This window comes from Apus apus, chromosome Z (assembly GCF_020740795.1).
Source record: "Apus apus isolate bApuApu2 chromosome Z, bApuApu2.pri.cur, whole genome shotgun sequence".
Taxonomy (NCBI): Eukaryota; Metazoa; Chordata; class Aves; order Apodiformes; family Apodidae; genus Apus; species Apus apus.
This window is the reverse complement of record NC_067312.1, coordinates 47,204,282-47,227,537: the sequence shown is the minus strand read 5'-3', so window position 1 is coordinate 47,227,537 and position 23,256 is coordinate 47,204,282. Positions and strand designations below refer to the sequence as shown.

The following is a 23,256-nucleotide window of genomic DNA, read 5'->3' as shown; positions in this document are numbered from 1 at the left end:
AGATGGGGGTCATCAAGAGCAGTCAACATGGTTTTACCAAGGGTAAGTCATGTTTGACTAACCTCATAGCCTTCTATGAGGAAATTACTAGGTGAATAGATGATGGTAGAGCGGTGGATGTGGTCTATCTTGATTTCAGTAAAGCATTTGACACCGTCTCCCACAGCATCCTTGTAGATAAGTTGATCAAGTATGGGTTTGATGATCAGGCAGTGAGGTGGATCAAGAACTGGTTGAAAGGAAGAAGTCAGAGAGTTGTAGTCAATGGGGCAGAATCTAGTTGGAGGCCTGTGACTATTGGAGTCCCTCAGGGGTCGGTACTGGGACCAGTGTTGTTCAACATCTTCATCAACGACCTGGATGAGGGTACAGAATGTACCCTCAGCAAGTTTGCTGATGACACCAAGCTGGGAGGAGTGGCTGACACACCAGAAGGCTGTGCTGCCATTCAGAGAGACTTAGACAGGCTGGAGACTTGGGCGGGGAAAATCCTGATGAAGTTTAACAAGGGCAAGTGTAGAGTTTTGCATTTGGGGAAGAAAAACACCATGTACCAGTACAGGCTGGGGGCTGACCTGCTGGAGAGCAGTGTGGGTGAAAGGGATCTGGGGGTCCTGGTAGACAGGAGGATGACCATGAGCCAGCAATGTGCCCTTGTGGCTAAGAAGGCCAATGGCATCCTGGGGTGCATTAGTAAGGGTGTGGTTAGTTGGTCAAGGGAGGTTCTCCTCCCCCTCTATTCTGCATTGGTGAGGCCGCATCTGGAGTATTGTGTCCAGTTCTGGGCCTCTCAGTTCAAGAAGGACAGGGAAGTGCTGGAAAGAGTCCAGCGCAGAGCCACAAAGATGATTAAGGGAGTGGAACATCTCCCTTATGAGGAAAGGCTGAGGGAGCTGGGTCTCTTTAGTTTGGAGAAAAGGAGACTGAGGGGTGACCTCATCAATGTTTACAAATTCGTAAAGGGTGAGTGTCAAGAAGATGGAGTTAAGCTTTTTTCAGTGACGACCAGTGATAGGACAAGGAGTAATGGATACAAATTGGAGCATAGGAGGTTTAAGGTGAATATCAGAAAATTTTTTTTTACTGTGAGAGTGACAGAGCACTGGAACAGGCTGCCCAGAGAGGTTGTGGAGTCTCCTTCTCTGGAGACATTCAAAACCCGCCTGGATGCATTCCTGTGTGATGTGCTCTAAATGACCCTGCTCTGGCAGGGGGGTTGGTCTAGATGATCTTTCGAGGTCCCTTCCAACCCGTAGGATTCTATGATTCTATGATAAGCCACCAGCACCTACTCTTAGAGGGACAAAATGCATTTCTTAGTAGTTTAGTAGATACCTATGAGAAATAACTTGAGAATTCAAACATTTTAAATTTACAAGTACTGTCTAAGACTTCACTGCATTTGGAGAGGAAACTTCCTTACTGGAGAGAGTATCCTCTGTAATGGGACTGGGAAAGATACATCATGGTGTCCATTCTGAGAATCAAGTCAGAACATGGTTCCTTTAGACTTCCATATGAGCATTTTTGTATTCTATAGAGCCTGTGATTGTTTCCATGGCATCTTTTACTTCTGTGTTTTGGTGGGTTTTGCTTAGTAAATTCACATTATCCATTGACTAGAATGAAAATTCATCACTTGTGGTTAATTTACAGTATTAGCTACCAGGTTTTTAGGAGTTTTCTTCCATGGCTATATCCAAATCTATCACCTGTGCACACCTAGTACTCTCTAAAATTTGATAACAACATGGAATCATAGAATTATGTTTGTTGGAAAAGACCTTTAATATCATCAAGTCCAGCTGGTAACCCAGCATGATGCCAAGTCCACCACTGAACCATGTCCCTGAGCAGCACATCTACATGTCCTTTAAATACCTTCAGGGACAGTGACTTAACCACTTCCCTGGGTAATCTGTTCCAATGCTTGACAATCCTTTCATTCCAAAAACCGATATGAACCTCCCCTGGCACAAATTGAGGCCATTTCCACTTGTCCTGTCACTTGTTAATTGGGAGAAAAGGCAAACAACCTCATTACAACTTTCAGGTAGTTGTAGAGAGTGATAAGTTCTCCCCTCAGACTTCATCAAGCTAAACAACCTCCATTCCCTCAGCCACCCCTTTTAAGACTTGTTCCCCACACCCTTCACCAGCTTTGTTGCCCTTCTCTGGACTTGCTCCAGCACCTTGATGTCCTTCTTGCAGTGAGGGTTCCAAAGCTGAACACAGTACTCAAGGTGCAGCGTCAAGTGCTGAGTACAAGGGGATAATCACTTCCCTGGTCTTGCTGGCCAACTATTTCTGATACAGGCCAGAATGCTATTTGCCTTCTTGGCCACCTGGGCACACTGCTGGCTCATATTCAGCCAGCTGTCAATCACACCCCCAGGTCCTTTTCCTTTGGGCAGCTTTCCAGCTGCTCTTCCCCAAGCTGGTAGCATTTCACTGGGTTCTTGTGACCCAAGTGCAGGACCTGACACTTGGCCTTGTTGAACTTCATGGAATTGGCCTTGGCTTACTGCTTCAAGCTGTCCAGGTCCTTCTGTAGAGCCTTCCTACCCTAAAGCAGATCAATACTCCTGCCCAACTTGGTGTCACCTGCAAACTTACTGAGGGTGCTCTCGATCCTATCATCCAGATCATTGATGAAGATACTAAAGAGAACTGGCCCCAACACTGAGCCCTGGGAAGCACCATTTGTGACTGGCCACCAACTGGATTTAACTCCATTCACCACAACTCTTTGGGCCTGGCTTTTTACTCAGCCAAGCTTCTATCTGTCCAAATCATGAGCAGCCAATTTATCCAAGAAAATGCTGTGGAAGACTGTCAAAGCCTTTACTGAATTCTAGGTAGACAACATCCACAGCCTTTCCCACATCCACTGAGCAGGTCACCTTGTCATAGAAGGAGATGAAGGACCTGCCTTTCATGAACTCATGCTGATTGGGCATCACCTGTTTCTACTGCATGTGATTGCATTCACCTTCCCCAGCTTTGAGATCAGACTGGCATGTCTATAGTTCCTGGATCCACCTTCCAGCCCTTCTTGTGGATGGGCATCATGTTTACTGACTTCCAGTCCACTGGGACCTCCCCAGTTAGGCAGGACTGCTGATAGATGATGGAAAGAGGCTCCCTCAGCACCCTTGGGTGTATCCCATCCTGACCCTTTAGACTTGTGTGTGTTTAAGTGCTGTAGCAGGTCACTAAGTTATTTCCCCTTGGATATGCGGCCTTCATTCTGCTCCCTGTACCTGTCTTCCAGCTCCGAGGGGTGGGTACCTGGAGATCAACTGTCTTACTACTAAAGACTGAGTCAAAGGAGGCATTAAGTACCTCTGTCTTTTCCTCATGTTTTCTCATTATGATTCCCCCCACATTCAGTAAAGGATGGAGATTCTCCTTAGTCCTTCTTTTGTTGCTAATGTATTTATAGAAAATTTTTTAATCTTTTATGACAGTAGCCAGATTAAGCTCTGGTTGGGCTTTGGCCCTTATGATTTTCTCCCTGCATAGTCTCATGACATCACTAGTCCCCCTGAGCTGCTGCCCCTTCTTCCAAAGCCCACAAACTCTCCTTTTGTTCCTGAGTTCCAGTCAAAGCTCTGTGTTCAGCCAGGCTGGTCTTCCTCCCTGCCAGCTCATCTTTTGGCACATGGGAATGGCCTGAACCTGCGCTGTTAAGATTTCCTCTTGAAGAACGTCCATTCTTTTTGGACTCGTTTGCCGAAGGGACTGTGTCAACCAGTCTCCTAAACAGGCCCACGTCTGCCCTCCAGAAGCCCAGGGTAGCAGTTCTGCTGTTACCTTCTACACACTTCAGGAACCTCCTAGACTGTTGCTTCTCTGCTGTACTTTATTTCCAGAAGACATCTGGTGAGTTGGAATCCCCACAGGAACAAGGGCTAGTGATCCCAAGACTTCTTCTCCCAGATGCCTAGAGTTTTTTGTCCGCCCTTTCATCCTGGTTGGGTAGTCTGTAACAGACTCCCACCATGATATCTGCCTTTTTGGTCTTCCCCTTAATTTTACCCATAAACACTCAATCCTATTGTCACCGTCATCAAGCTCTAGACAATCAAAACTGCCCTAACATACAGGGCCACCTCACCACCTCTCCTGCCTTGCCTGTCTCTTCTGAAGTGTTTGTAGCCTCTCATTGCAGCCCTCCAGATGTGCAAGTCATCCCACCATGTTTCTCTGATAGCAACTGTATCATAGCTTTCCTGCTGCTCAATGGCTTCCAGCTCGTTCTGTTTGTTGCCCATGCTGTGTGCATTGGTATAGATGCACTTCAGGAGAAGACCTCATTCCTACCTGGCCATTCTCAAGGGTTTCTAACCCATCAATGACCCTTGGATATTTGCTGTCTCATGGCTCTCCATCTCCATCTGCCTCCACTGGGCAGCAGACCAAAAAACACCGTTCCACAAACACTGGTGTTCCACCCCCAGGCTTATCTCTAGTGAGCCCAGTTTTATGCCCTTCCCCATCAAATCTAGTTTGAAGCTCTATCAATCTTTTTCCCTCTTTGAGACAGGTGTACCCCATCTGTTGCTATCAGGCCTGGTGTCCTGTAAACTAACCCAGGCTTGAATCCAGGTATTGATCTGCTGGCTTTACTTGTTTATTCCTTCATCAATCCCCACAACAACCTGAGATTCTGATCCCTTAACCATTTGTCCCAAGGCCGTAAAGCTTTAATGAGGGTTGTTTTCGTTTTTTTTTTATGCAAACGCATTGTGGTGGTGTTAAATAAGGTGAAGCATATTACATTGTTGAAAATAGCTTTTATCAAATCAAGAAACCTTCATTATGTACTTTTGTCTCCGAGGTGACTCACCGGGAGATAGTAGCACCTTTTCATCATGTGCAAACAGTAAAGAATTAACACCACTAACTTCAGTCAATGAGTTAAAGTGGCAAGGAGTAGAATGAGAAGAACATAACAGCATTTAGGGCTGGAAAACACCTATGAAATTACTTAAGTTCCCCTCATCCCTGGTGCTGCTTATTTGTTCTCTTTAAGTACAGTTTCTGTTGTGTCTTTCAGTCTATGTTATGTTTAATTAGAGATACAAGGCCATATGCTTCTTGAGTATGACTTTCTCAGTTCTGCACAGACTTGGTTTTGTGTTGTATTTCCCACTTATTCTTATCTGAATTTCTTATTCTGCGCTAGATAATGAATGAAGTATACTTAAAATCTTTCCCCATTTTGAACTCTCTGTTTAATTGAGAAGTATAAATAAACATTAGGTAGTCTGCTTCTCATGAACTCCTACACATACACTTTTAACTCATGCCAGTTTCACCATTTTGTTTTGCCTCTGAAATGGCATTGTTTCATAACATGCCATTATTTACTGTTAAACTGGCTATCTGGGAAGTTCCTTGGCCATGTATTTCATTTGGTACCTTGTGTGATGAAAATTATCTTCTCCAGATTCATTCTTGAGTTAAAAAAAATGGGGGAGGGGGAAGAAAGAAGAAAAGAAAAAAAGAGTAGTTGGCCTGCTCCTTCTTGATTTTTTTCATTTCTAACAGATCATTCTGTTTAATCTACAAGTCTTACATGATCACATAGCTGCAGGCACTACGATGCACACACCAAACATCCCCTCAAAATGATGAAAAAATTGCAAGAGGTAATAGCACTGTTGTATCCTTTTTCTAGTCCCTTTTGCTACTTTATCCTCTTGTTAAAGCTTAATTCTTATCCACTGTTGTACCTTAAGAAGTATTTCCTGATTAAAGTACTTCAATTTCTGGAAATGCACAGTCAAAATAAATCTTACAGTGGTAATTACTCATTTATTCATAATATTTCTGGTTTGTTGGTGTTTGAGTGGCTATTGAATTATCCTCCTTGAAGAAGAAATGGATTGGAAAGGAAACTCATAGCAAAAATATTAAATTTTAGCTGAAATATAATTTATAAACTGTTCTCAATCAATGCAAGTAATGCATTTCTGTGGTTTTGTAAATTTTAGGAGGATGTTGCAGCAGCAGCTCAAGTACTTAATATGATTTCTGAGAAAGCAGTTTGTTGTTAAAGAGTTTCCTGGCTTTTGCCCCAGTTAAAAGCTTTATAGATTTCATGTTTCCTTTTACTAAGACAAGAATTCAGATGAAGGGATAGCTCAAGAAGAGGCTGCATCACAGGGTAGCACATATGATCAATTACTAACAAACCAACCTCATTCAAATATTTTTTAAAAGAATGCTCTTACTAAACTTCTGAATTATATTAGCAATTGTTCATCCAAGTTTTAAAGAATGTACTAGAAAAATTTCAGAACTTTTCTAAATAAAAATCACTCATATAGGGTTACAGCTTCAGTTTGTTAATTCTTGATATTTCTTGTCATTGTTAGTCATGTCTTATCTTGCAGGTTTTCTGTCTGAATGTACACAATAATTGCATATTAGTGGATGGCAACATCAAGACAGCAGACAAGTGAAATCTTTATTGTTTGCTGAGATACAGTAAATTTGTAGGCACTGGCAGGGAGAATGACCTGTTAAGTAGAAAAATCTCATTCTAGCTTGTGATTTGGGAAAAAATTGGGAAGGGGCTATGAAGAGGTATAATTTTCTTACTTATTTAATAAAGTTTAATAGTGCTCTGTTGTATTAATTTCAAAGTTGTCATTGAGTATTAGTGACAAGAATAAGATGCAGCCACCAAATAGTGAAGCTTGCTACTTACCCTTTGATTATATTTTTTTTATCTGAACGTGGACTTATGTGTGTATTTTAACGTTGACACAGAGAATATAACTGATTGATAGTTGAATTCTAATAAGTTGATATTTGAAAAATAATCTAAAGCAAAGCATAACTGCAACTTTAAGATAATTATTTATTCTTGTATGTGGAAAACTTACTTGGAAGAACAGATACTTTCCTTCAAGAAAAACAGTATTGTTTTGATATTAGTAAGCTTTCAGATTGAAAGAAGAGAAGATTTTTTCCAAGTCTTAAAAAATTTAAATAAGCATAGATAACAATTCAAACTGATTAATGGATTCTCTAATTATAAGAAGTGCAATAAGGAAAATGTTTTTGAATACACAGAATCAGGATCACAGAATATTAGGTCTTGGAAGGGACTTCTGAAGATCAAGTCCAACCCCCCTGCCAGAGCAGGATCACCTAGGACAGATCACATAGAAATGCATCCAGACAGGTCTTGAAAGTCTCCAGAGAAGGAGACTCCACAACCTCTCTCGGGAGCCTATTCCAGTGCTCTGTAATTCTAACAGTAAGGAAGTTCTTCCTCATGTTGAAGTGGAACTTCCTATGCTCCAGCTTGCATCCATTGCCTCTCGTCCTATCACAGGGCATGACTTAAAAGAGATTAGCCCCTTCTTCTTGACACCCACCATTAATATATTTATATACATTAAGGAGATCCCCTCTCAATCTTCTCTGCTCTAGACTAAACAGCCCCAGGTCTCTCAGCGTTTCCTCATAGGACAGGTGTTCTCGTCTGAATCATCCTCATAGCCCTTGCTTGGACTGTCTCAAGTAAATCCCTGTCCTCCTTGTACTGGGGAGCCCAGAACTGGACACAATACTCCAGATGGAGTCTCACTAGGGCAGAGTAAACAGGGAGGAGAACCTCCCTCGACATGCTGGACACACTCTTCTTAATGCACCCAGGACACAACTGACCTTCTTGGCCACAAGGGCACATTGCTGTCCCATGAGTAACTTGTCCACCAGGACTCCAAGTTCTTTCTCCATGGAGCTGCTTTCTAACAAGTTGGCTCCTAATCTGTACTGGTGCATGTTTTTGTTTCTTCCCAGGTGCAGGACTCTACATGAGTCATTAATGCTGTGTTTTTTCTCAAATTAGCGTTTGCATTGTCAACTTGACATCCCATTTTCTTAGAAGACTTTGGAAAACACAAAAAAGTAATACAAGCAACATGCATACTACTCTAGAGTGTGTAAATGTCAGATGAGTCATGAAGAGAAACAAATTAAGAGGGATTGCACAGACAGACTTTGTCTCTATGTTGTTAACTCTTTGAAATATGTTTTAGATAAGGACTTTTCATCTGAAAGTCTTTCTAGAAAAACCAAAGTATAAGGAGAATTTTGTATTTGGGGGAGGCAAACTATCAAATAAGTTATGTCTGTTATTATTTAAATAGATCCTACGTTTTATCTAAAGAACATTATTGGCATAAATAATTTTGTCATTTATGTAGCCATTCCTATAAATTGTACTTAAGATACTGCTAAACAGGATGCAACAGTAGTACATTTTTGTTTATTGAATAGTTTAAAAAATTATGAAAATTGCTTATATAAAATGATACATCATTAAATGTCAGTAAGGGCCCAAATTTATTTCAGAGCTCTTCAAGTTCAGGCATGGCTTAGAGTATTGATATAGTTTTGTAGGGTTTGTCATTTCTTCTGCATTTAATATGATTGCTGATTTTAGGAGAAAAACAGTCAAGATCAGTATAGCATTGTTATGAGTTATTGCATGATCACATTCTAAAACTCGAAAAAATGCTGCCTCAGTTTAGTCACCCATGTAGTGCTGAGTAACTTGGTGTCTAGGTTTAATGTAGATGTTCATTTTTAACTGTTAGATTTGAAAGTATTTGCCATAACATTTCAGTGCCTCTGTTGTTCTGATTTCTAAAAGTGAAGTGCAAAATAGTTTTATGAGTCTTAATTTAGCCATTAATTAAATAATTCAGAAAAATATGCTTTTGAGATTCTCAGCTGGGACCATGAGTCCACATTAAGGTTGAGGGGGATACCTCACTGGATTTAGTTTAATGACCTGCTAAAACATTGGCTTGCCTCTCCAGGTTTTCACAGATGTCTTTCTGTTTTCCTTCAGGCTACCTTTCAGTAAGTATTGTATGTGTCCAGCTCAGTGGTGTATGTGTCCAGACATGCAGTGGTAGTAGTATAGTAAATCTGCATGCGTAATAGTTTGGTCAAGAAGTTGAAGTGCATTTGAAACAAATGTTCAGTTTCTGAAATAATTGTGGACTGGATTCCACGTTTGTTCATTAGAATCTTTTAAGTTTAATAAATCACAAGCAGTCGTTCTGGTTCCCTTTTCCTATTAATTGCATTGCTGAACACAAAAGCTGTGTTATGTGCAGAATGACTTAGCTTATCCCTACTAGAAAGGAGTTATGTTTGGTATCTAAAGAACAATAACAGTTTGCTGCCTGGCTGATCAATGCTGGATCAAGTTCACATTCCCAAGCTCCCACTCTCCCACCTACATGTGCAGGAGATGAAACACAGCTAAGAGTGGGAGGTCAAGTCGTCTTTTACACAGAAATGTTGAACTGAGACTGGCCTAATAAAGACACAGCTGCTGCTTGCATAGCAATAAACATTGATTTTAATCCATTGCTTGTAAAAAAGTCGTAAGAAAAGCACAGAAGGTAGCAACCAGTTAATGTTTAGCCTGCCCATTGCTTTCTTTACCCAGAGGAAATAATCCATAGGGGTTTAAAATACTTTTCCTGCTGCCTTGCAAGAAAATGCACATCAGGTGGTGCAGTTGATATGCCAGAGGGACGAGTTGCCATCCAAAAGGATATGGACAAGCTGAAGAAAGTGAGCCCAGGTGAACCTCATGAAGTCCAACAAGACCAAGTGCAGGGTCCTGCACATGGGCTGGGGCAACCAGAGATACCAATACAGGCTGGGGGAAGACATGCTAGAGAGCAGCCCTCTGAAAAAAGACCTGGCAGTACTAGTGGATCAAAAGCTGGACATAAGCCACCAACGTGCAATTGCAGCCCACAAGGCCAACTGCATCCTGGGCTATATCAAATGAAGTGTGGCCATCAGATCAAGAGAGGTGATCCTGTCTCTCTACTCTGCCCAGGTGAGACCTCACCTGGAGTACTGCATCCAGCTCTAGAGTCCCCAACACAAGAAGCATGTGGACCTGTTGGAGCATATCCAGAGGGAGGCAATGAAAATGAGGGCTGGAACACCTCTCTTATGAAGACAGGCTGAGGGAGTTGGGGTTGTTCAGCCTGAAGAAGAGAAGACTCTGGGGGGACCTTATAGAGACCTTCCAATACCTGAAAAGAGCCTATAAGAAGGCTGGGGAAGACCTGTTCACAAGGGCATGTAAGGATAGGACAAGGCGTAATGGTTTTAAGGTAGAAAAGGGTAGATTTAGACATTCTATGATTCTGTGATTCTATGAAAACAGTTTTTTCCTATATTAATTAGGAAAAGTAGTCTTCAAAATGACTGAAATCTGTCCACTCTGGATTTCCTTATAAATAGTTTAATGCATTGGACATGAGATACAAAATAATGAGAAGTCAAGTGCTACTTAATTGTTTTTGAGATTTTTTTTTAGTACACGATAGAGAGTTGGGCATGAAGCTGAGTTAAAAATTCTATATGACAGGAACAAGTTGCCGCCTTCTCTTCCCACTGGTCAAAGGTTTTTAAAAGAAACACACATTTTATTTCCTAGAAAATGTCCATGTTTTCTAGGCTTATAGAAAGACATGTTTGTGACTGGAAGTAATGAATATGTGGGGAAGACGTATTTCATGCACATGTAACCACATACCGTATCTCTGAAGTCCATGTAGACTTCTGTAATGCTGACCCAAAAAACTGTGACCTCCTGATTCACCCAGTGATCCATTCAGGAACTCAGAGTGGTCCTGGGTGTTCAGATCCTGCTGTTACATTCCCACCTGGCCAAAGTTGGGAATGGAAGATCTTGCTTTTGAACCCAGTGCTTTTGTCACACATTGTGCAAAAAACACTGAGCTGCTGAGGTACTTCTAGAGAGCAGGTAGAAGGGGGAAAAAAAAAAAAAAGTGTAATGCTCTTCATTCTTCATTCTCCATCAGTTTGCTGTCTTCTACAAAAGTTGATAAGAGCAATGTCAAGATCTTTCTGGGTTTATGTTGCCTCCAGTCATCCTCTTTTTATTTAGCAGCTCCTCGCAGACAAACTGAACATGTATATTATTATCACCTTATGCTTAATCATGGAGGGAAAAAGTGATTCTTCTAGAACTCATTACATCCCTGTGAGAAAGGGTTGTTATTCCAGGATGCTTTCAGTTATTCTGTCTACCCACTTCTCAGCCCACAGTGAAATTTAAATGCTGAAATGAAGATACCTGGAGAAAGACAGGCTTGAAAAGCCTATCAGCTGACAAAGCTATTCGTCAATACAAAAAAGAGTAATAAAGGTCATAGTTCAGCTTATGTTTTTTATCCTTAGCTTATGGCCTAAAAGTATTTCATGGCCAGGGCACTAATGGACTTTTGCCTTGAATATGTTTTTTCACTAGAACTGTTGGAAAGATTTTTGATTGCTTCAAGGGAGCAGTGAGACTCAGAAGTCAGTACCTCTGAAAGGTGTATTTTATTTCTTCAAGAAATAAAGTCTGCATAATTTCCTTTGAGTCTCTTTTTACTGGAAAAACAAGCAAAATGCTGCTTCTCACATTAGTGGTTCAGGACTGATCAGTATCCATGTTCAGGCCTGTTTTTCTTTTGTTTTTCTCTGTAATTTGAAAAATTGTAATTTGAAAAATCTGTAAATAAAAAAACCACACCAAACAACCTAACAAAAAACCAACCAACCAAAAAAACAAATCCCACAACATTACAAAGGTCTTTAAAATCCTGTATATTTTGACCAGCCAGCAACTATCCACTACCTACCAAGCTCTTTTGGGTGGAGCCAAAGTGAATATTTTAGAGGATTCTCCTATGTTGAAGAAACTTGAGCCCTAGTCTTTCTTCTCTGGGTTTAAAATGTCTGTATTCAAATTACTTTAAAATTGACAGAGCATGGGGCAAACATGAAACCAGAAACTTTATTTTCATACATTACTGTATTAATACGTGTTATATCTCTTATTTTCACTGAAAGGGTTGTCAGACACTAGAACAGGCTGCCCAGGGCTATGGTGGAGTCACCATCCCTGGGGGTATTTAAAAGACATGTAGATGTGGTGTTTAGGGACATGGTTTAGTGGTGGACTTGGCAGTGTGTTAGGTTAATGGTTGAACCTGATGAGCTGAAGGGTCTTTTCCAGCCTAATTTACTCTATGATTCTCTAACTCTATGATCTTTTAAATATTATCTTGCTACTTTTAAAGGAAGGTGCTGTAATTTGCAGTCTGGACTGTGTTGAAAGTTTACTGCACATAGGAATATTTTTCAAGCAGAAAAGCCTAAATATAAACACAATAGTATGCTTTTCCAGTTATTCCAGAGACACCTGTATAGTAGTGAGAACATCTGGTGAAATCAGGAGAGTAAAGAATGTGCATTTTAGCACACTATAAAAGTATCATTGTAATATAGATAATAGAATGCAAGATGATATGAAAAGTATATATAATTAGCTGTTGCATACTCTTATTAAGTAATAAGTAGTAGGTGTATTAGTTAGAGATCCTGTGGTCAGAGGTACTTACTTTCTCCACAAGGCAGAGTTGCAGATGAGGATGTATTTGCATTACCCCTTTGAAAAACAGATTCCTACTGCAGTATTTGAAAGTCATGTTGCAGTGTAGTGAAAGTACATTCTCAAAGTAGTGGTTTCAACAGGTTTTTGTCTGTTGGAAGTGGAGATATTTTCAGGACTGGTAAGTTTGACTTGAATATGTCTCTATTGGAGTGTTACATTGAATAATACCAGACACAGAATGCTGATATGAGAAGCGTGTTTACACCACCACAGAGACTCTTGGAGGAATTAGGATATTTGGATTTATGGTATCAGTATAAATGACCATCTTTCCAAAAACACAGATCATGTTGAAACAACTTGATTTTCTGTCTCAATGAATAAAGCTGTCCCCATGAAAACTGCAAAAACTTGGTTGGAGGACTTGCTGTTCTTACAGGAACACATTCTTGGCTGGATTTCTTTTTCAGTAATTCTGGTCTGCCACTGATATACTTCTTGAGGTGATGTGCATGCACTAGCCATCCTGCCACTTTCCATTGTAGCCCACTGCCTCCTTAGGCTCTTTGCCAAATTCTGATAAAGAAGTGTTTTAAAATCCTTGCAATTTTTGCCCTAAGGGAATATAATCAAATGTTTCAAGCCGTTATTAATCATATTTTGAGCTACTGGGTACAATATTTTTCTGTATTTTTGTTTTCTGATCCTTTTTTACAAAAAGTGGGAAGCCAGGTCTCTTCTGCTGAAGCAGTTTTCAGGTCATACAGACTATTTTGAGAGCACATTTAAATCTCCAAGTTTCCAAGTAAATTCATTTTCCAGCTGAAACTAGTGTTCTTTTTAACCTATAATCCTTCTGTCTGGTAGGAAAACAGCTCTGTATCTTGCATTTTATCATAGTTCCTTTAAATTTCCTCTACTGACATTACAGAGGGGATGGCATCACCCTTTAAAAGCAGGCAGTATCTTTCTACTACCACAAAACGAAACTAGTGGCAGTCCATTTTTGTTTTGTGTGATAGTGGATGGTGTAGAAAGCTACAAAATTGCAATTTGCAAAGTTAGTTACATCCTCTGTGAGAAAACATGACATAATGATAAAATCTTTAGTCTTTTCTGTGCGCTTAGGGGTGTCCACATAGATCTGAATGTATAAAGTCAATAGCAATTCCTGTTGAGTTTCCTTCACTGCTGTGCAGCTACTAACAGGAACAGAGGAGCTACCTCTGAGTTTTAACACACCATGTTTGCCTGTTCAGGGATTTTCATCCCAAATCGGCCTCAGGGTGTGCAGGTCTAAAAATCAATGTCTCATGTAACTTTATTTCCCCTACTTTTCTCCAAGCATTTGATAGCAGAGGAATTGTAACCCTTTAACGGATTTGAAGTATAAATCTGTTTCATCGTTTCCGTAATTTATTTACTATAATTTCTTCTGCAACACCTACTCTGTTAACCAACCCAAGGGAATATTGTTTTGGTAGTTGCATTCATTTGTGTTTTTCATTAACATAATTTTTTGTTCCTGTTCTTCTTTGTTCTCTTTGAACTATGCTCAGTTCAGTTTTCTTCTTTCAAACATACACAGTTCAAGAGTCAATCTATAGGAGCTTTCAGAATTACCATTTTGTAGAAAATTTGTTGTGGCTTTACAAAATAAAAACACATTGTTGATGCAGGTTTTAAGTAGATCTGTTGTCAATGTAAAAGAAAAATCTATAGCAAGATTTTCTACTGTGATTAAAAAGATCTTTATGTAATGCTTCATAGTGAAGTTGCTTCTATTTTAAAGCATTGGGTTTGATCTTGGCTTTGATCTAGAGCTTTTGATCGTGAAAGAAGGATGTGGCACTAAAACAAAAAGGGTAGGAGAGAGGTTTTTTTCTTATTTAAGTGATGAAACTGAAGGGATACTGTCAAGGTTTAGTATGCACTAATTGGACCTACCTTTATGTAAATAAATCTTTTTGCAAAGTACATCTAATTGTATATATATGAGAGGCTTTACTCAAACTTGTGGTTTAATTACCCATATTCTTATACAACAGCACAGATTTTCTTTTTAAGCTTTCAGAAAATTGTCATATATAGCACAGAGTATAAATTATTTTTAAACTACTGAAAATACCTTACTTGAATAATGTTAACTTTACAGAGTGTGATGCAGTCTATCCTTTATTGTCTCTCATTTTAAATACAAAGCACTTTAAAAAAATCATAGCTTAGTATTCAGATTTTGCATGGCTGACGTTACCTGTGTTCCTTCCATCTTGGTGGAGTTCGAATATCCTCATCAAGTGTGCAGGAGCATTGTTGAAGTCCCATGCCTAAATTTAATCACCTGTTTGCAGTCTGTTGTTGAATAAAGCATTTCTCTGGGGCCTCAGTAAAGGGTTGGTGTGCTGTAATACGAATAAAAAAGCTGCTTTGGTTCCTGCTTTTAAGATGCATTTCAGACCCTCCAAGGTAATTGAATAGTCGTGCCGGGAGAAATCTCGAAGCACTTAATAATGATGATACTGTCCTGAACGGAGCCCCATTAGCCCATTCCTCTGCCTGTAAGGACCTGTGACAGTATCTTTACAGGAAGGTTAACAGGAAAGCGTTTTTCATAGCAACGGCCTTAACAGGAGAGCGTCTCTGAGAACTAGACAGCGAGCCCGTATCGAGCGTGCATGCGGGGGGCAGGAAGGGCCGTCCGGTCGGAGGGAGCGCGTCTCGGCGGCAGCACCGCCGGCGGGTCCCCGCGGCCGGGCCGAGCCGGGCTCCGCTTCCCCGGGAGCGACAAGCTGGGCTGGGCCCGCAGTCAGCCTCAGCACGCCGCCGGTCATGTCAGGAGCGGCCCGGGCTGGGCCGGGGGAGGTGCGGAAACCGCGGCAGAGCCGCCCCGGAGCCGGCCGGCCCTTACGTCTGTGAGGCAGGCTCCTCCTCTCCGCGGGGCTCCGGGGGCCGGAGCTCGGGGCGGGGGGCCCCGCGGAGGTGTTTCATTTCCTACCGAGGGCTGCGGTGTGCCGCCGCGGCTGGGAACGGCGGGATGGGACGGACCGGGCCGGGCCGGCTCCGGGTGACTTCGGGACCGGGCCGGTCGGTGACACCGCGCGGTTCGACCGACCGGGCTTCCCGCAGCGCCTCCCTTCCCGACCCGGGCACCGGGAGAGCGGAGCGCAGCGTGTCGGGGACGCTGCACTGGCGAGCTCGCCTCAACGTGCGATTTCTTTCCCGTGTAGCCTTTGCTGGAGGAGGGTGAGACCTGGAAGGAGTGTCGGCTCGTCCAGCAAGTGAGCGACGAGGTGAGGATAACGCCTCTCTTACATTGCCCCTGCTTCTTTCCCTTGCAAATCTGCTCTTTGAGTTTTTCCACCTGATCTCCCTTCTCGACCCCTGCTATGCTTTTGCTTTACAAAAATAATTGCTTTCGCATTAGGAACAAAAGTATTTTGGGGGCGGGTGGAAATCGCAAATGTTTCTACTCTATTAAATAATAACAACTCCACCATCTAAATTTGGCATTGTTAGTCTGGACAATGTTCCAGTGGGTGGCTGGAAATAAATTTCGTACTTGAAACAGAAGGTGTAAGGGATTAAGCACAGAGGGTTTCCACGGGATTTTTGCACACTTTCCATTTGGCAACCTGATCTGGCATCAAACATGTTCTTTGTGTAAAAAAGTGCTTTGAAAACTCTAAGATTAAGAGTTCCACCTCACACTTTGACCACTGACAAGTAACTAACCAGATTACTTAAGACCATGTCATTTTAGTTGGGAAAAGAGCAATAGAAAAAGATGTCTTGAGTCTGTTTATAGATTCTTACTAATGTTAAATAGCCGCACTTATTCCTAAAAAACCTCTGTGGTTTTGAACTCCAGGTCACAAAATGGGTTCAGACAAACCAGAGGATCAAAAAAAGCGGCAAAAAGAAAAGAAGGCAGGATGAAGTAGTTTTCCAAAAGGTAAGGGTTCATGGTGGGCATTTGTGTAATGTGATGAAGGGTAGCACATCCAAAAGGCTTTCCAATGACACCCTCTTAAACTCTATAGAGAGGGTCTTTGACAAGTTGTTAGTAAAAGGGTGTTACAGATAAAGTTGCAGTTTCACTATGTAATTATGATGAAAATAAATCAATAATAATTTCAAATGTCTGTAATTCAGGAAGAAAAAATTCCCTATATTTGTATTTAACTGACATTCTAAGGAAGAAACAGTGCTTTTATGAGAGAAATCAATAGCACTTGAGAGCTTTTGACAGGACTTGCACCACTACTCCCAAATTTTCAGATACTGGTAGCTGAGAAACAGTTTTCATGGTGGATGCTGTGACAATAATCAATACCATATGTAACTTGAAACAATATTCTGACATTCTGTTGGCTCATCATTCCAAGGGTGGCTTTAGAAATAATTTATTTGCAATGTAGCTTTCAATTAATGAAAATGCATTTGGATGGTTATTTTTTAAATTACTACAGAGTAATTTTTAAAACGGAATACAATCTAAATTAAACTATTTAAAAGCAGTGATTTTTGATTTAGCTATTGTAACATTTGTTAGATAATGTTGACTATTTTAGTCACAATGTAGAGAGGTAAGTAATTAGCTGACACTTTTATTAAAGAAGTTTTCTGTCCTCTGAAGAAAAGAAATATGAATAAAGATGTTTGGTTTCTTTGCTTGCTTTGGTTTTACAAACAAATTTATAATTATGTTTCTAAACCTTTATTACCTTTAAAGGATTAAAATAGCAGTGCGTTGTTTTGCTGTTTCGACAATGCTTCTAGAGTGCATGATGAATCATTGCTGTTTCTGTAGCCAAATTCTTGCTGATAGCGTGGCTGCCAACTTCTGGATTTTGTTGCCTTAGTATGGGCATTGCAGTATATGACAAATGTCTACAAAGTGCATTGTTGTGTGGGGGTGATTTACCAGCTCCATGGTGAGCTAAAAAACACCAAATAGCACCCTTTAATTCCTTCTTGGTTAATTTTGTTACTGGAACACATCATTTAGGAAAGATGTTCTGTGTCGTACTTTAGAATGTCATATCTAAACAGAGGTAGCATGAACTGTTGCACCATTTAATTTCTTTTTATGTTTCTGTATAGGAATGTATGTTTGCATGTATGTGTAGCATTTGTATTTACAATCACTATATGTTAAGAGATAACAATTTTTTAAGTTAAACAATGTAATCATCATGTGAATTTGTGAGCAAAATGCGTTGACTGTGCTAGTAGCCGTAGTAAAAGCTACGGTCTGGATACACTTTGTAGTAGTTTTTAAATGCCACAAAGTAGGTCCACTGCTACATCTTAACAACAGGCTTAAAGGTACCTTAGGCTGTTACACTCCTCATCTCTTTTTGTAGGAGAAAGTTTCCGCAGTTCAGAACCCCTTTGTGCTGATAAAGAGCAATTTCTGTTGCCATTTCTGTTCCTAGTGCTGTAAGGTTGCGAGAGAACTTCAGCATGTAGGCTCGCTGTGTTAGAAATGCAAAAACTAGTAAATGTAAACGTAAACCTGGGATGTACTCACTGTTCACATAAACAGTAATTCTCTAGTAAAGTCTGTGAGCAGAAATGTGAATTAAAATTGAAAACAAGAATACACGTTGTCTTCTAATGTTTATAAGTATAAATAATTCTTGGAGATTCAGTGCAGATTCATTGCACTGTATCAGCAGGGTACTTAAACCCATGGGAAGGAAATGGTATAACAGTAACTTTATGTTTGGTAATGAAACCATTGACTAAGCAGCAAGGGTGGGATTCTTCATGTTCCTTAGAAGTTTGGTCATTGCAGTGGTACCTTTTCCAATATAGTTAAAAATAAGACAAGAAAAAAAGGGTAACAGACTTGCCTGGTGCTGGCAAAGTTTTATTGTATTATTTGGTTTCACGTTTCATTACAATTAGGTTTCTAACAGGGACTTCCTGGTCAGTGTGGTGCCCAGTCAGTATGGATGGTGCTAACCTCTGTTCCACTAGAGTTCTTGATTTTTAGCTGTGTCTGTGTCAGATTGTAGCAGAAATGGCATCATACACTGGTTTAAGTACTTCTTCAGGAACAAACAAGAACAAGAAAAAAAAAAGCAAGTAATGGAAAAGTAAGACACCCTTGAAGAAAGCAGTAAAGGTAGGAATAAAATAATGGAGTGAGAAAAGAGACGTAAGAAGCAGAGCAGTGAGTAAATGGAGAAGTCAGAGAGCTGGTACCAGCTCTTATCACAGTTTTGTACTTAAGGATACTCACATGTTTTGCTACATTTGCTTATCCTTTCAAAACAAGCACTAACTTATTTAATGTAGCTGCAAAACTTTCATGTGCTTCTGCTGTCCAGTTTTCTTCTGTCACTTTTTTTCTTTGTGATAGGAAGTCCTATTTCTAATACAAGATGGATGATTTTGTTATACTGAGACACCACCAGATCAAAGCAACTATTTCTGCATCAAAGTACAAAATCTAGGACAGAGAGATTAACTCTGTTTGGAATAAATGAAACGGAATTGTGGAGGAAAGGTTGCTGACAGACAACTACTGGGGAACTGCTTCTTGTGAAAAGTTGCCTTCTCAGCCTTTAAGTTTATAGGAGATTACTTCAAATATGCTTACATGTATTTAAAGAACATTTGAAGAATGCTGGATAAGAACTGTAGCTGGTAGAGTTAACTGCCCTCAAGGGCATATGAGCCAGTGGGGAAGCTCATGTAGAAAGGTGCAGTGCTGCTCTCCAGTGAGGACCCACACATCATGGATTATAGCAGTGTAACAAATTTGATGGGTGAGAAAGACTTTCTAGTCAAATGACTAAGGATTCTTGCTTCTTGATGCTCTTCTCTCTCTCTTTTTTATTTTATTTTTTTTATTTTCTTGGGCTTTTTTTCCCTTTCAAACCTTTCTGCTACTCTGTCTCTTAAGTATTTTATTTTTTCTTAGTGTCTTTTATTACAATCTTTCCTTTCCTGCTTCTTTTTCACCCATCTTTTCTTTCTCTGATCTTCTTTGTCTCCTTCAGTCCTGTTCATTACTTTCTGATTACTTCCAGTTACTTTTTCTGTTTCGTAAATTATCTTTTTTCACCTTGCTTTCTGTTTATAGTTCCCTGTAGGTACTGTTCTTATGTGTGGATGCACATACACAAGTTTAAACCCACTCACCTCTTGCATTTCTGCTTTTGTCATCCTTCCTATTCTTGTACATCCTATACTCTTAATTTAATTTTACGTTGTCTCTTCATCTTCTCATTTAGCTGGTCAGCACATCTAGCAATCAGTATGTGTATGTAACAATACAGAATATTGTTTATGTGAGAAAATTATGCAAGGTAGAACAGACCTTGGAAAGAATATTTGGTTAAAATTAGTTTTGTTTTATTATGAAGAGTGTAATAGAAATGCTACGTATTCTTATTATTTTTGTTGTTATAGGGGACTGTGCTTGCTTGAAAGAAGATTCCCTTATCCATGCCAGTGCTGAGTGTTAGGCATAAGAAAATTATCAGACTAGTGGAACTGTAAGCATGCAATCTATACCCACTGTGGAATTTGAGGGGAAATACATCTTTTTATTGTATCGCTTATTCAGAGATTAATTCACTTTTACATGAAGTTCAGTGCTAAGACACAAAAGCTGCTTTGAAGATATTCCAGTGGTACAAAAAGTGTCTTAGGATGAGAAACCAAGGGTATGCAATAGTTAAGGAGATCAATGAAATGTGTGTGTATATATATGTATATATACACCAGGTAAGGAAGATGAAAAAATTGCATTTATCCATTTTAGTTTGATTCTGTACAGGAATTTTCAAGGAATAATTCAACTTTTACAGAATAATTTTTCTTTCTCAGAAATACTGGGTTTTTGTGTTTGAGGTTTGTCTGCTAGTTTACTAAAAATATGATGGTCTGATTATTTTTTTTTCTATTGGTTGTCACTATTGGTCATTCTTCTCCATAGATTTACAGTTGTCATTATTTAAGCTCTGTTAATAACACGAGCAAAAATGACTTTTTTGAAATAGCTGTTAAGTTGCTAATAAAAAAAAAAATTAAAAAACTCAACAGTTTTGATATGTATGACTAATGCTAACTGCTATCGTTCTTTTGTCCTTTAACAGCAAATTCATCAATGTAACTAAAACATAAGAAACAAGTCTTGTAACTCTTGAAAATGAGTTATGGTATTATACTTGAAGTAAAAAGTGGTTTGAGGTCTCAGCAAAAAAAAAGGTAGGGAGAAGAAAATAGAAGGTGGTAGAAGAGAGCTTTTATTTAACTAGGGAATTTGTTCAGGTTTACAGGCCTCTGCTAATTCAGTTGAAGGAATATTAACATACAATGCATAAAAATTGCTTTTTAATATTAATATTAATTAATAATTATTTTTAAATTTTTATTTACACATTATTTTAAAATTTTAATTACCATGTATTACCATTGTTTCTCAAAATGAATATTTTTCTTGAGTCCACCAAACTGAGAATCAAAGCAAGGATCAAATCTGAAAGAGATATCTCGAGCTTCTGCAATGTACAGTGCTTAACCGCAAAAAAGAAACATGGTAAGGAGTCCTAAAGCTTTCCTCAGACTGTTCAGTGGGGTCATTTGCTGTGCCTTACCTTTCTAACTTCTGTTAATTGCACAGAACTTTCTAGAAACCCTGTACATTTATTTGCTGGCTGTCACTGGTTACAGATAACATTTAGTTCCTTGGCAAGCAAGGGATTGACGTGGAAAATTTTTTACCCTTCTCTTGTACAAGAGCTGAATTGCAGTAAATGTTAAGTTATCTGGTAAACAAAGGCTACAATTCTAAAAAACTTTCTCCTTGAATATATATATTAATATAATTTTAGGCCATTAAAACTAAACATTTTCAGCACTTAGTTTTCCATCCCTGTAAAAATACCTGCATTCATGGATTGTTTAGAAATGGTAATTTTACAGGTCTAAAAACCTATTATTTTTTAGGCTAGTGCTGCTTCAAAGTACACTTAAGGAATATTTACTAGAAGAAGAAAAATACTATGTCTGTGTGTAAAAAATAGAAATTACAGTGGAAATTTTGGTTTAGCTGTAATAATAAAAAGCAGCTCAGTTCTGACCACAGTATCAGCTGTGTCTTATTTTCAGCACTGCTGTGGCACCCATCTCTATAAGCAAGGAAGTCTCGTTACATAGCGTATTTCACATTGAGTGTCCCAGATGGATATTAATTTGTTGTCAAAGGGTGCAGTTTCCTGTTAGGCCACATTCGGGCCATGTTTTTAGGTGACTGAAGCAACTTTTCAGCACACATACAATGATGTACCCACTCCCTTTTAGACTCTGAGATGACCATTTCTAAATTAGGAGGATTCAGGCCAGGATGACCATATGTTGATATAGTTTCAAGTCTACAGATAATTACATCGCTGTTAATTGTAGCAGTGCAAGCCAGCAGCCATCTCTGCAGCTGTGCAGGTAAAGATTAAGGTTGCTTTAATGTGAAACTCAACTTGTCCAGGAAAGAAACACTCGGTTTTAGTGGACAAGATTTTTCCTTTTGATTTGTAGGAAGAATTAGTTACACCTCTGTGATGAAGCACTATTTGGCAATCAGTCTCACTGTAGGCATTTTAATGAGGTGATGTTTGTGCATGTTACTGTATGATACTATCAGGATTGATTACATCATTGGGGTCTACTAGGACCACTAACTTTTCAGTCTGCTGTTGTTTCTAGTTACAAAGCCCTATTTTTGGTGGTTGAAATGTGTTCCTTTGTAGCTTACAAATACCTTTTGTCTTTAATAAAATAGGCAATGGAAAATGTTAGAACAGTTTTGTTCTTTCCAAAAATAACAGAAAAATAAAAAGTATTTCACCATTTTTGATACTTATCAAATATCTGCCCCCACCAGCATTTATGCAGTGAAATCTGAGCAGTGATGTAGTGAGCTTTGGGAGCAGAGAGAAGGCTGTCCCTTGCAGGATATTTGCAACTTAAGCAACTTACTACATTTGGAAAAAAGTGATACACTGCATTCAAACACTCCATAAATTTTCTTCTACAGAATTTCCTACAGATTTTTTATCAGTTAAGAAATACACACTTGTGCATGGCAACTGATTAATAATCCACTTGATTTAAATGTCCCCAAGTTATTCCTTATGTGATTGACTGTAATGACTCTGAAGGAGGTTTAATGGTCTGCTGTCTCAAATGTGTGCTTTATTTCAGTCTAACTTGTTTTATTTCAGTCTTACATTTACTACCCATCGTCAGAAGTGGGCTTAATAGTTTTTAAATGTCAGTTCTTGGCAGTTGTCCTCATTCTGTGTACCAAAGGTCCAACATATAATACTGTCTCAGTTTCTCACTTTCCAGTCTCCCAAGAAGCTCTTTTAGAGCAGGAAGTTAGCTCAGTGTTAAAAGCAAATACATTCTTGGTCGCTTTAATTAAACAGACAGGATTGAATTCTTAAAGGTGTGTATATTGTACTACAGTGATTTGGTCTGTCATGCATATACTTTCTTGTAGTACTTTTTTTTTTGTGGGCACAAATTGAGTGACTATCCACAATGGTCTAGTTCCTGTTATCAGACACTTTACTTACAGGTTTTGTGAAACTTATATCAACAATTGAAACCAGACTACAACATCTCAACATTAGCCTGGATATTTCTGCTGTATATTGGTGTGTGTATATATGTATATGGTATATATAGAGAAAATATTTTTTGATCTGAGGAGATATAAGACAATTGCTGTCTAATATCTGTCAGTTTACTGGGACTGTAGTCTCACT

General features: G+C 39.4%; 1 protein-coding gene across 17 annotated transcripts in view; it reads left to right on the top strand.

Moving 5' to 3' along the window:
• The window catches only part of AOPEP (aminopeptidase O (putative)), a 188,440-nt gene that overhangs the window by 84,963 nt on the left and 80,221 nt on the right, over nt 1-23,256 (top strand). For 16 of the 17 annotated variants that reach the window (XR_007891837.1, XR_007891838.1, XM_051642943.1 and 13 more), the window contains exons 12-13: nt 15,697-15,759; nt 16,338-16,421. Coding sequence is in view for 15 of the 17 variants with exons in the window: in XM_051642943.1 (XP_051498903.1) it covers nt 15,697-15,759; nt 16,338-16,421 (147 nt within the window). In the remaining 2 variants the exon portion in view is untranslated. The remainder of the gene's footprint in view (nt 1-15,696; nt 15,760-16,337; nt 16,422-23,256) is intronic. The other variant, XM_051642952.1, reaches the window with a different exon arrangement.